At 35.9% G+C, this 13,145-nt stretch overlaps 1 protein-coding gene across 3 annotated transcripts in view; it reads right to left on the reverse strand.

Annotated features, from left to right (window-relative positions):
• The window catches only part of nau (myogenic-determination protein nautilus), a 93,279-nt gene that overhangs the window by 47,284 nt on the left and 32,850 nt on the right, over window positions 1-13,145 (reverse strand). For all 3 annotated transcript variants that reach the window (XM_074184165.1, XM_023159888.2, XM_023159887.2), the window contains exon 5: window positions 934-1,009. In XM_074184165.1, coding sequence (XP_074040266.1) covers window positions 934-1,009 — 76 coding nt within the window. The remainder of the gene's footprint in view (window positions 1-933; window positions 1,010-13,145) is intronic.

The following is a 13,145-nucleotide window of genomic DNA, read 5'->3' on the forward strand; positions in this document are numbered from 1 at the left end:
AGATGGAGTAGTAGAAAGCCAAAAACTTTCTTTCCCAAAAAAATAATCACTCCTAAAAATAAAACCCCTTCAATTCAAACAAATGGTGAATATTTTGATTGATCATTTATGGGCTACAGTGGCGTGATCTTTGAATGGACGTTTTATTTTTGTAAGTCCACAATCCAGTCCAAAAATGCATGGATTACTCCAGGAATAAATAGCATTCATTATCGCCAGAAAGTAAATGATGAACATTTTGATCAATAATGGGTCTAACTGGTGTGATCTTTGAATGGATTTTTTGTTGAAATTATGATATTCATCTTTTTTTTGTAGGTTTTGAAAAGAATATAAAAATGCTGAATAATAGGAATCATATCCTAAAGTATTTCGATGAATCAATAATAGCTCATTTATGTATTCTATCAAACTTTTGAATTTAATGGGTGAGTCACTCGAGAGCCGAATACTTAGTTTTATTTGAGTAAACAAATGAATATTTCCAGAACGGGTAATTCTTGGTATAGGGTGTATCACATATACTCACATCAAAATAGCCATTCAAAATTGTGAAAATATACAAGGTGTTACATTTGAATCAAGGAAGTTGGTACCAACTTCCTGTATAACCGAAACTATTGGGAAAACGCCATTATTTTTATTCGATACGGCATATTGAAAAACTTATATTTTCAGGATATGGATCCTATTTCTCAAAATACGGCTAACCCACGGTCATCGCGCTGCACCCTTCTTCACGGTATATAGCATCAAATGTTCTTGGGTACCTACTACAACGCTACAATGTGCAAATTTTAGAATCAGATGATATTTACACTTCCATTTTTTTCAATTATAAGATTAAGATGACAGAATAAAAACAAGTTATTTCATAACAGTTGTTTCTCGAATACAACGAGTGAAAAAAACAAATTAATTTTGTGTACTTACCGGGCGAAGAAAATCTTTGAAGAGGTTCACTGAATTGTTGCAATCGTTCACAGACGAATTGACTGGACGAACCATTCTGAAAGAAAAAAATCAGTACTCTGAAAACCATCACGATCAATTCATCTACAAGAAAGATTTTATATCAGTTTTGAAACATTTTCTTACTGAAAATCTCAGAAAAATAGGGGTCCCGGTGTGTTTGCAATATATAGAGTATTAAATAGAGAAAACTACGAAACAATCTGACAAAATAGTAATTGAAAACTTTATACAGTGTTGAAAAGGAGACTTCTCTCTATAAACATTATATATGCTATGGTTGTAAACAATTAATCACATTCACATTACGTTTCAGAAGGTCTAGAAGACAAATTGACCCAAAAGTTCCTCTTTATCTCAGTGTTATTTACTTGTGGTGCACTTTTTGAGAAATATTTCACATGTTTCTCTAACACAGTAGCTTCTTCAACGGTGATTTGAATACTTCAAGTTGCTTCTTACGCTAATATTCATATATAACATTGGGATGGTAGAGTCAACACAAAGTAGCAGCTTATAAGAGCATGATTCAAAGATTAGTTCCTCTTTCAATAGATAATTTCAATATAGAACATAATATCATCAAGCAAATTGCAGTAAACAATGGGTTCAAACCCGAATCAAAAAACAAAATACTTTCCAAAAAAGTCTACGCAAAAGCGATTCGAGACGTTTTTCCTACTGATAAGTTAGATAATCCAAATTATAGAGCTTTAACGTATTTTGGACAAACACCGGCTTCATTTTTGAGGAAACAAGATATTAAAATTGCATATAGAACAAGTAATACGTTGGGAAATTTAGTTAAAAATAATAAAGACAAAACATCCAAAATCGAGAAATCAAGAGTATATAAATTAAAGTGTGGAACATGTCTTAAGGTTAACATTAGTCAAACTGGCAGAACATTTAGGAATCGAATTCAGGAACATCATATGAGCTATGTAAATAAGAAAACAAGTTCAACATATTCAAATAATCTTTTAGAAGAAAATCATATCTTTAACGAAGGTTCGAAATTTTACACTTAGAAAATAAAGGTTAGAAACTGAATCATTTGGAAGCAATGGAAATCAATAAACCTAAAAATTCAAATACTATAATGAATGACCAACTGGATATCACCATTATTGAACTTGTTTTCTTAAAAAATCCGAGGAAGTATTATTATTGATGTAGAAGTGAGGTAATATGCTTCAGGTAATCATAATTGAAGAAGTACCTCAGGTATATAAGAATTGTAGAAGTTCAGGTAATTTAATGGAGGTAGTCCCAATTGTAGTTAACTGTGGTATAAAAATATTAGCGTAAAAAGCAACTCGTAGTATTCAAATCACTCTTGAAGAAGCTATTGTGTTAGCGAAACATGCCGTGATATATTTTTCAAATAAAGTTTATGGAGATCAAATCCTGAGGTGTAGTTAATCAAATTACTATGGATCTTCAACAAGTAATGGCCGAATCAATCAGGTTCTCAGGTATTAACAAATGTTGATTGCAGTAAGTGATCCTTTAATATATGAAGAGTTCTCTCGCATTCTGTTCAAGAATTGTGAAAGCTCTTCAACTATAATGAACGTACAATTCAGGTTGAAGTGACTATAAAAATACCAATAGTTTTCTTCATATTTTTCACTTCGTGTTCATAATAATGAATCTTCTGTAAAACTTTGGTAGAGTGCGAAATCCCCACAGAATTACAGACTCTCATGAAATAAACTTTTCGAAAGTTTGTCGAGATGTGAAAAGCATAAAGCTTGCAGTGTTCTCATCGACCGTGACTTGAACGAACTTTTTTCAACATGCTCCTGGGGTTCAAATAAAGTTTTATTTCAGATAGTAAATGATTTATATCTAGATGAAGACAGTATTTACGAACATTTCATTGTTATCTGTAACATTATTATAAGTGTATGTATGTTATTGAATGAACATCATTTTTTCGAAAGTTTTTAAAAAACTATTCGACTAATCGTTATTTAAATATTTTGCAGCAAAGAAATACATCTTTCATTCCTATTTCGCCCCGTATTTTTGTTGAAAACTGTGTATTACCAATATGTATTTTGTATCATAAACATCGTGAGAATAATAATAATAATACAGAAACTTTTGACGTAACTTTTTGTAAACAGTTACGATACATTTTACTTTTCATAACTGATTGCAAAAACTTATTCATTTCGTTTGCAATTAGAATAACATAACCACATATTTTTCAAGTGGAATTATTTTAGGAATATTATTATTTATTGAAGTCAAATAAGAAAAAATTCTCATAATCGTTATCGTATATATTTTTAAGATTTCTGTATAATAGACTAAGGAGTTTTTTGCCTTGCATTATGTTTGACAATCTGACAAACGATATGTTGAACATACTTGGATAATAGGAAAAAATCCGTAGAATCCTAATTTTTTTCGTTTGAAAAATAATGAAAGAACATTTCCAATAAATATCAGAAAATATTCAAGTTTCATAAATAGCAATTTGATTTCCCTTAGTTTCCATTTATTTATTAAAACCGCTCTAAAGGTTGTAATGAGAGTATTGAGTGAAAAAGTAAGTAAAAAAGTAAATAAGTAGGTAAGTAAAGTTTATTTTGGTAGGTTATTCGAAACGCCGAATAAAGAACACTATTTTTTGTCACATTCAAATAAAGTTCAAATAACCAAGAAATAGGCTGAAACAGCTATCTATCCGTGGCTCTTAAATTGAAATAAAATTGGGAATGATTTTCATGGAATTATTTTCCAGCAGCTTGACTACATTAACCTTTCTTGATTTCATATCATTCCTAGAAACATTTAGATTCGTTTTCCGATGGCATTCCAGGAAAGCCTCCTAAATTTCTGCTAATGCAGTTATCGGTTGGATGGTCAAATTACCAACGCTGACAAACTTGGAAAGCTAACTTGGGAGTCACACCACTAGGTGGTTCCACTTATGTCTCGCTTGCGTTTACGCAGTAATCTTTATCAATACTGTTCTTGGTTTTTCACATATTGTCAATCAGCCCAAAGGGTAAGGGAGCAAGGCTCCAGCCTGACATAAACGACGATGACCATCGACATATTGTCCTAACGAACAATTCGGATTCAGGAGAGACCACTCTACCGAGATGCAAGCTATGAAACTGGTCGAAAATACCATCCAAGAGCTAAACCACAATCGAAAAGTTCACATCGTCCTTTTGGACATCTCGAAGGTCTTCGACCGTGTTTGGCACGAAGGCCTTCTGCGCAAACTAGACGCGTTCGACCTGCCTCGGGGACTGTCCGGTGGATCGGGTCCTTCCTGAAAGACAAAACTTTTCAGAACAGAGAAGAGGGCTCCCTGTCTGACAACAGAGAGATCATCGCTGGGATGCCACAGAGAACTGTGCTCTCTCCCACGTTATACTCGCTCTACACCAGCGACCTCCCAAGGTGTGAAGGTGTCTCTCTACGCCGATGACACGGCTCCCCCTCTCATCTCCCATGGGGCGGGAGCTCGGGATGGTCTATATGCGACGTGCATTGAACAACCTCGAGCGCTGGTACCTCGAGTGGAAGATCCGAATGAACCCAGACAAAACTCAGGCGATAACCATGGGAAGAATGATATCTTCTCTGGCTAGGAAAGTGAGGGTCTCTGGAAAGGAAATCAACTGGCAAGCGCGGGTAAAGTACCTAGGCCTTCTAGTAGACCGTAGGCTCACTTGGAACCCACACATTATATCAGGGCCGGATCGAGATCCGGATAGCAAGTGTGTACCCTCTAATCAACAGAAGATCCAAAATGAGTCTAAAGAATAAAATGACCATCTACAATACGATGTTCAAGCCTGTCATTATGTATGCTTCAGGCGTTTGGGGACAAAGAGCTCCGTCTAATATCTCAATTCTGGAGAGATTGCAAAACAAGTTAATGAGGATGATTGTGAATGCTTCTTGGTTCATGTGGAATGAAGCCATCCGCAGAGATTTGAAGCTACCTTCCATTCGGCAGTCCATTCAGTCGAGGAATCAGCGAGTTTTTGATTGCACAGAAACTCATGAAAATCCGTTAGTTAGGGAAGCTATGGATTATGCTGTAGATGTCCCCTCCCGATATAGAAGGCCCCGACACTCTGTGGAATGAGGCCCCTATGTCCTCCGTTAAAAGATGAACAATCTTTTCATCCATCTCACCCCAGCCAGGTAGGGGTACACCGTGAAGGGCGGACTGATGTCTGAGGACATTCATGTTGCCATCCTACCATCAGTCATGACCCATTTGTCCCTCTGACAAACATCAGTTGAAAGGGTATGGGAGCCAGGCTCCAACCTGAAAGAAACAAGGACGACTTTCACATATTGTCTTCAATCGAGGACCGATTAAATTAATGTAACAGGTTCCGTCCAAAGAACCATGGTAGAAAAATGGACCGATAATTCTGCCTCTAAGTAGATCACACCAAACATAAATACTATATCGTCTTTGCGGATTGTGGGGATGGACTAGAAATGGAATAATGAAACTTCTTCCTATTTTACATTCCACAATTTGAAAAGTTACCCTTATCACTTTATAGAAATTTGGATCTTGTCTGCATTTATTCATAAATCACTGACAAAACTTCAATCGTCTCTCAGGGTCACCAGGTTCTAGTGTTTGCACTGGCCTTAACTTGAAAAGAGAAATCTCATGTTTCTTCAGAATTCGTTGAATAACAGACGGTGGAACGGCTATTTCTCTAGATAAATCTCTGATGGAATTATTGGTATTTACCTCAAAGTAGGCTAAAACGTTAATTTCTGTATCTTTAGATATTACAAAACGTTTTTCAGTTCTTTTCCTCTCAAAAACTTTTTCATTGTTCCTGAATCGACGATGAAGCACAGCAACAAAACGCCGATTAGATAATTCACGATCGGGGAACAAATTGCTGTAGTGTTGGAGTGCTCTTACGCTATTTTTCTGACAAACCAAGTAGGATTCTAACATATCACATTTTTCTTGATGTGAAAACGGCATTTCCAAAAATATTCGAACAGTACTTAACATTTACAATAATTCATGACATTGTCATGATATACTTGAGAATATTTGACAAATAGTATTTCAACAAAGTTTCAAGGCAACTTGATTACTCATAATAATTCTGTTTAATCGAATCGAACCCTTTTTTTTTCAACCGCATCAATATGACGCTCCATTATTTTCTGTTCTGTACAAAAACGGCTTCAATATTATTATTATAGCAGACACATTTTGATTCACAAAATGAATACGGCTAGTAGAATGGCTTAAATATGGAAATTATCGTCTTGTAAATTATTACCAAATAGCTCAGTGATGTCAAGTGAATGGTACGACATGATGATCACGGGTTTCACGAGTTCAAATCCTAGAAAATTTTTTTATTTTTGCTACCAGTAAGAAAATATTGTCATTCGTATAAGTACCAAAATTGGGTGTTTGGACCATCATAAGGTTTTGCCAAAACAAAAAAAAATTGTACTAGTTTTCACAACGATATGAGATTTATAATAGGACCCAAAATACACGAAGGACTGATCCTTCAGTCCTTCGTGTATTTCGTATGTCTCCAAAAATTAAACGTATTCCTCTGTAGACTGACTAAAGTATTAAAATAAGACCTAGGTAAAATATCGATAGTTTCCAACATATTGTTACTGAATTTTGAGCAAAATCCATATCTCTGGCAAAAAATCCCGAGACTTGATTTCCCTCAAAGTATGTCACTTTTTCGATTTGTTCAATTGTTGAATAAATATTGAAACTGTATATAGAATAGTACTTCTAATAAACGGTGGCAGTTGCATTTTTCTCTTCTGCAATAATATTAAGTAAAGATGGCATCTGTCTCGCGAGGAATATTTCTGATTTGGACGCGTTCCAAACTTCACAAAATCTAGACAGCATTGGATTAATCGGTTCGAGACAAGCGACAAGGCTCAAATTAAATTCCGCAATCTATAGAGCTCTAGAACTCTCCTTACACCAAAGGATTTATAACAATATTAATAGAAGTTAAATTTATGTGCCGAGAGACTGGTGCGGCTCGCTACTAGAATATAACCGCAAGTTATCCTAGGAACTGCATAAACGAGAATTAGTCTGGTAAAGAAATTTCGAAGAAAAAAAATTTACCGACAATTGTGATCAAGATGGCATTCGATTAGGAATTTCACATAAACACTTTTTGAAAAAATTCTAGCTGTGTTGGAAAAAATGCTATTTACATACAAATAATTTCACGGAAGTCGTAAATTTGAGTTCAAAGACATAATTTGGAGTTCAACGTCCAAATTTCGAGTTTTAAAGTCGTATTTTCAAAAACAAATAATGAAAGCATGTGTCCCAATCTGCGCTTCCATACAATTCGCTAATAAGAGCATTGCTTTTTTGCGAATATCTCCTGAATTGTACTCCATATTATTTATTGCTATCAAAGCCTCGGTAAATAATAACATTATCCTGAGGTGGATTAAAGGGCACGACAGAAGTAAAGGAAATCGCATTGCCGACTCTTTAGCCAAGAAAGCGGCTGGACTAAGAATTTTAGGACCCAGTGGTACCTACGGCCTGATGACAATTGCGGAACTAGCCAAACGTCACACTCATGTTCAATCCCTAAAGAGATGGGGTGGAATGAAAGGATGCAATCTTGCCAGGATCACCCTGGGCGACCCTGAAAAACTGGCGCCGAAGAAATAGCTGGCGATGACCAAGAAAAATCTACGCTCAACAGTAAGATTTCTGACTGGCCACTGTCAACTAAGGAAACACTTTCACAATATGGGGCTAGTGGACACACCTTATCGTCAATAAGAGAGTGTGTATTCGGCTAGTCTTGGCCTACACCTGCCGATATAAAGGAGATATATCCCAGAGACCTGTCCCCCATCCTGGAAAGGACAGGATGTACGATGACCTAGGAGGACAATTCTTTGGGAGGATGTTTAATGGGTCACATGTGGCCTAAGTGTTGTGTGCCTAAACTCTACAGATACAGAGATATTCATTGTTATAATAATTGAGATTCGTAGGTACATAGGGCTTGTTCGCCCTACATCCGATTATTTTCTTCCCTTTTTTGAACCCAATTAACATTGGACTACTTATCTTCAAATTTGAATAAAATAAAGTGTGTGTGAGCTACAACCGAATTTTTTTATTCGTTTGAAAAACCTATTGATGTCATTATGTGTGGAATATAACATCATTCAAATGTCTGCCACAGCTTCATTGGGTAGAGCGCATCCGAAACGTCCAATTTTCTATGACTCTGGCGCATAAATCAGTCTGAATTTGACCGATGGCCTGGGTTATGTTAGCTTTGAGGATCGCTGTGGTGAGTGGTTCATTCGTATACACCTACGACTTAAGAAAACACCACAAGAAAAAGTCTAACCGGTCAAATCGCACGATCTCTGTGGTCAGTATACATCACCTCCACGTGAGATGACCATGCCCTCAAATCGCTCGCGCAGAGTATCCAACGTTGCATGAGATGTGTGGCAGTAGCACCGTTGTGATGAAACCATATGTCGTTGGCGTCCAGATCATCCAATTCAGGTCAAAAGAACTTGGTAATTATCGATCTATAGTGCTCGCCGTTGACAGTGATGGCCTGGCCAATGTCGTTTTCAAAGAAATACAGGCCGATGACGCCGCCAGCCCAAAATTCACACCAAACAGTGACCTTTTTGGGATGCACTGGAAAGTCTTGGATCTCATGTGGATTGGTAGTGTCTCAAGTTCGACAATTTTGTTTGTTCACGTACCCATTCATCCAGATATGGGCCTCATCGCTGAAGATGACTTTTCGATGAAAATTAGGGTCAGTTGCCAATTGCTCCAGAACCCATTCAGCGAACACAAGTCGCGTTGTGTCTATGATCATTTATCTTCAGTTCCTGGGTCAGTTGAATTTTGTTCGAGTTCAAACCCAAGTCACGAGGCAAAATTCCTCAACTTGTGGTCTGTGGAAGGCCGAGTTTTTGTGAGCGACGCGAAATCGACTGCTTTGGATTCTTCTGCACACTCTCACGGACAGCGGCGATGTTTTCGGCAGATCTTGCGTTTCGTCGACGTACGGGTGTTAGTCGATCGTTAAATGAATCAGTGGACATAAAATTTATCCACCACATTGCGAATGGTACCCTTGGTAGAACGACTATGGCGACCGTAAAATGGGCGAAGCGCGCGGTACGTTACCCGAACAGATCAACCAGTTTGATAAAACAATTTTATTATCTGCACGTGTTCTTGAAGGCTATATCCGTTCATGGTGATTTGGCAAAATAAACTGAATAAATGACAACTAGCTTCAACAAGATATTGAGAAACAAAACGTTTCAGGTATCATTTAGATGCATGCTCAAGAATAATTCTGCTGTGCGGCCAAAATTTCTGATGACGGGGCGATTTGGACTACTATTCTATTCTTTAAAGACTTTGAAATAGAAGACCATTTAATCCACCATTTTATTTAAGCACTCTGGAAATAGAAAAATGAAAAACCCAAAAGGGATATAAAAATGTTTGGAGTTGTACAATTTATTTAAGCAATTTATTTAAGCATCATTCACAGTTGTTTTCATCAAATCATTAAAAAAGTAAATTATAAATATTCATTTGATGAAAATGAATAGCTCATCAAATAAACAAGTTAAAAATGTTCGAATAACTTTTTTCCAGATATGAAAGAGGACTAGAGAAGATATTGAAAAGAAATGATTCTTCAGTATCAGTAATCAGTTATAAAAATGTTCGTTATAATTAAAAATAGTTTTTCTAAACAAAAAATTATTTCAAAAACTATTTTTTGCTTGGCAATCATTATTTTCATCAAAGATGGAATTATCAAAAACTCTCGTTGGTAACAATTAATTTATTCATAACAGGGAAAAAAGAAATATACTTCATATAGTTTTATGTCATAAAATTAAGCAAATAAAACATTCGAAGAAACGTTTTTGAAACCTAGCTTCAATTCCTTAATCAATTTATTTCTTATTTATTCAAAAGTGTGGCGCTAAAATTGTTCTTTTTTTCAACGGTGATATTTTTCAAAAATTCTCGAGTTCTTAGTTTTGAAATATTTTTCATATTTGTAAATTTTCAACTTGTGAAAATAACTCACTTAACAAAAACATCAACAGTCTTTTGGTATATAGTGGATACGTTATTTAATCTTTTCTACTGTAGTGTATGTAAGTAGAGATGATGACATCTACGATGCCATCAAACTACAAATATCAAAGACTAGCCAACCGCCCTGACTCCGCACGGGTGCAATGCTGATACTAAATATACATATAAACACGTGCGATCGCTGCTAATCATAACGTGCTATAGGATAAAGCACGGCCTTCGAAGAGCGATTTATAGGCACGCACCGCCGTCCTCCCGATCGGTACCGCCGCAACCGCAACCTGCATTTTAAATCTGTATTATCGTCGAAAATATTCATTTAAATTACTTGCTGGACTATATTGTACTATATAATCGTACAATGTATTTGAAGTACTTAATTGGATAAGGATTACTGCTGTATTGCCTAAAATCGCTTCGTAAATGAGCCATTATTTCTCGAGGATAAAAAATGGCTATTATGGGTTATCCCTAAGAGATAGACATATTACCATCAATGACTTTTGTAGACCTTTTCAAGGTGTACAATACTGTAGTACATTATTTTGATCTATTTCGTAGGGTTCAGCCAGCGCAGCGTTTGCAATGTAAGCGCAAAAAAATGACTTTATTTACGACATCACATTAGAAACCTCTAAAATTATCTATCTAGTGTTTCTCTACTATAATATCAATGTTATATATAAACCTTCCTCTTGCATCAGTTTTATCTATTAAAATCCGCATCAAAATCCGTTACCCAGTTTTAAAGGTCTATAAGCACACATAGGGACAGACAGCGGAAAGCGACTTTGTTTTATTCTACGTAGTGATAATCGAGGCTCCCCAAGACGGTCCGATGCAAAGCTAACCTTCGACTTCAACACCCGAATGAGATTCATCCTCTGTCTTTTACTGAAGCTATCGCTGCAAAGCAAATAGCACCAGAGCATTCGTAGTTCGACACCAGACATCGCTGTTTCTATCCACCAACGACAGTTGAGTCCAGTAATATTCGTGGTTTAGCCTAGCACCATTGATAAGACCTATAGCGGGTTGAAACAGCGCTGCCTGATGTTGGATCACAAATGCTTTGTTCTAGGGCTCTGGTTTCAACTGTATGTGTTGTGCTATCTATGGTCAAACCTCTGGGATTGTCATCTAAAAGGGGTTTCTTCACTAGACTAAATGGAACAGAAAGTGCGACTGAAATAATTTAATCTATTACGGCTTCCACCGTGGAAATGGGGAAGTATGAAGAATTAAAGCTGGAACAATGGCTTTTAGCTTGCTTTGTGTCACCGTTATACATTTACCACATATTCATAATCTAGAGACCAAGTTTCACGGTTATAATATGTATATTTGAAGCTTCATATCGTTTGAGGAACAATGAAACGGTTGTTTGGAGGAGTAATGTGACATGAGTTTGGAAAATTCAGATATAATGTGAATAGATATGACTAGAATAATCATTTATTAGATTTATTTGATATTAAACAGGAATACCCATTTTCTGTAGAATAAAACTAAATAATGAGAAGAAGATGAAAAAGTAAACATTTCTTTATGAAGTACGTATACAACTTCAAAAAGATGGATGAACTTTAATTTGCAAAAACGTGTGCGTCTTGGGACGCCCGACAGAAGTAATAACTTAAACTAATTTAAGTTGAACTATTCAATATTGAAATTTAAATTTTATGTATATTAGTATGATAATGTAAGCAAAGGTTATTTAATAACAAAACTCTCATTGATTATTTTGTGTATGTACATATTAAAGCTACCATAAGCCAATTATTATTTTGTAGGACTGAATAATGATACTAATAAGGTATACACACAAAATTAGTATCATAATTTTCTCATAATAAATGAATGTCACGTGCTTGCTGGTTAGATTTTTATATTACTGTTCACAGTATATGTCTGTGGCACACTAAACACTGAGCGTATGTCCGACGAGAGAGGAGGAGCCTGCCTTCCGCTGACGTATTCGTGGGAGAAAGGGAAGCTAGATAGAGTGGCGCTATAACGCGTTAGATAACGATGCGGTTTACCCTCCCATAAGAAGTTACCACTTCCAAATTTTAAAGTGTTCGCGATTTTGTGGAAAAATTTTACGAAACTGAATCATTCCATGATAAAAAGAGGCAGGGATAAAATACTGTACTCAACTAAAGGAATAGCAGTATTGTACGAAATGTAATCGATAGTACGCTCAGTACAAGAAAGTTGGCTACAACGACGCGCTTGAGTCGTAGAAGTGCTCGTGCAAAAATTAAAAAGTTCCATTCCAGTAAACTTGTTATAGTGCAAGAACTAAATGAAGATGACCGTCGCGTGAAATATTGCGATAGAAAATGGTAATTTTTTATTTAATGTGTGTGGACGAGTGAATTTTTTAAACGGTGTAGTTAATCGCTACAGTTATCGTTATTGGGCCGATAGCAATCTCAGGGTTACTGAAATGGTGTGCTTGGATTCATTCCACAATAGGGAGTATTTTATATACATTGAAGAGGTAATGATATTGTTTCAACAGATTGTGCTTCTTCTCATTACTCACTCATCTTTACATCAAATTTTGATGTATTAAGGATATGTTGAATATCTCCTAGTACCAAGATGTTTTCACGGAGTTATTTAAACCCGTTTCTCAGGCAGACGATTGAGATAACTGAACTTCGAAGTTAATATTTAGTAAGAGATAAGTAAAATAATGTGCAGTTGTCAGCCTGTTTATCTGAACACGATAAACTACGGAACGGATTTCCATGCGGTTTTCATTATTGGGCGAAGTAATTCAAAAGGAAGGTATATGTGTATAATTTATTAATGTTTGTTGAGAATTGGTTGACATATGGCGATGTTAACCAAGAAAAATCGGTACGGTGGTGTACCCCGTTCATCAAAAAAGCTGCCTAATCCATTTGAGATATAATAAAACAATTCACTGCATATTCACTTTTATATTTATTTGAAAAATCTGTGATGGCGTATATTTATCTTTAAAGAATACTTTACTTAACTTATTTCAAAA

Source organism: Leptinotarsa decemlineata, unplaced genomic scaffold, assembly GCF_025532065.1.
Source record: "Leptinotarsa decemlineata unplaced genomic scaffold, Ldec_3_MD MMD2_tig00026354_RagTag_RagTag, whole genome shotgun sequence".
NCBI lineage: Eukaryota > Metazoa > Arthropoda > Insecta > Coleoptera > Chrysomelidae > Leptinotarsa > Leptinotarsa decemlineata.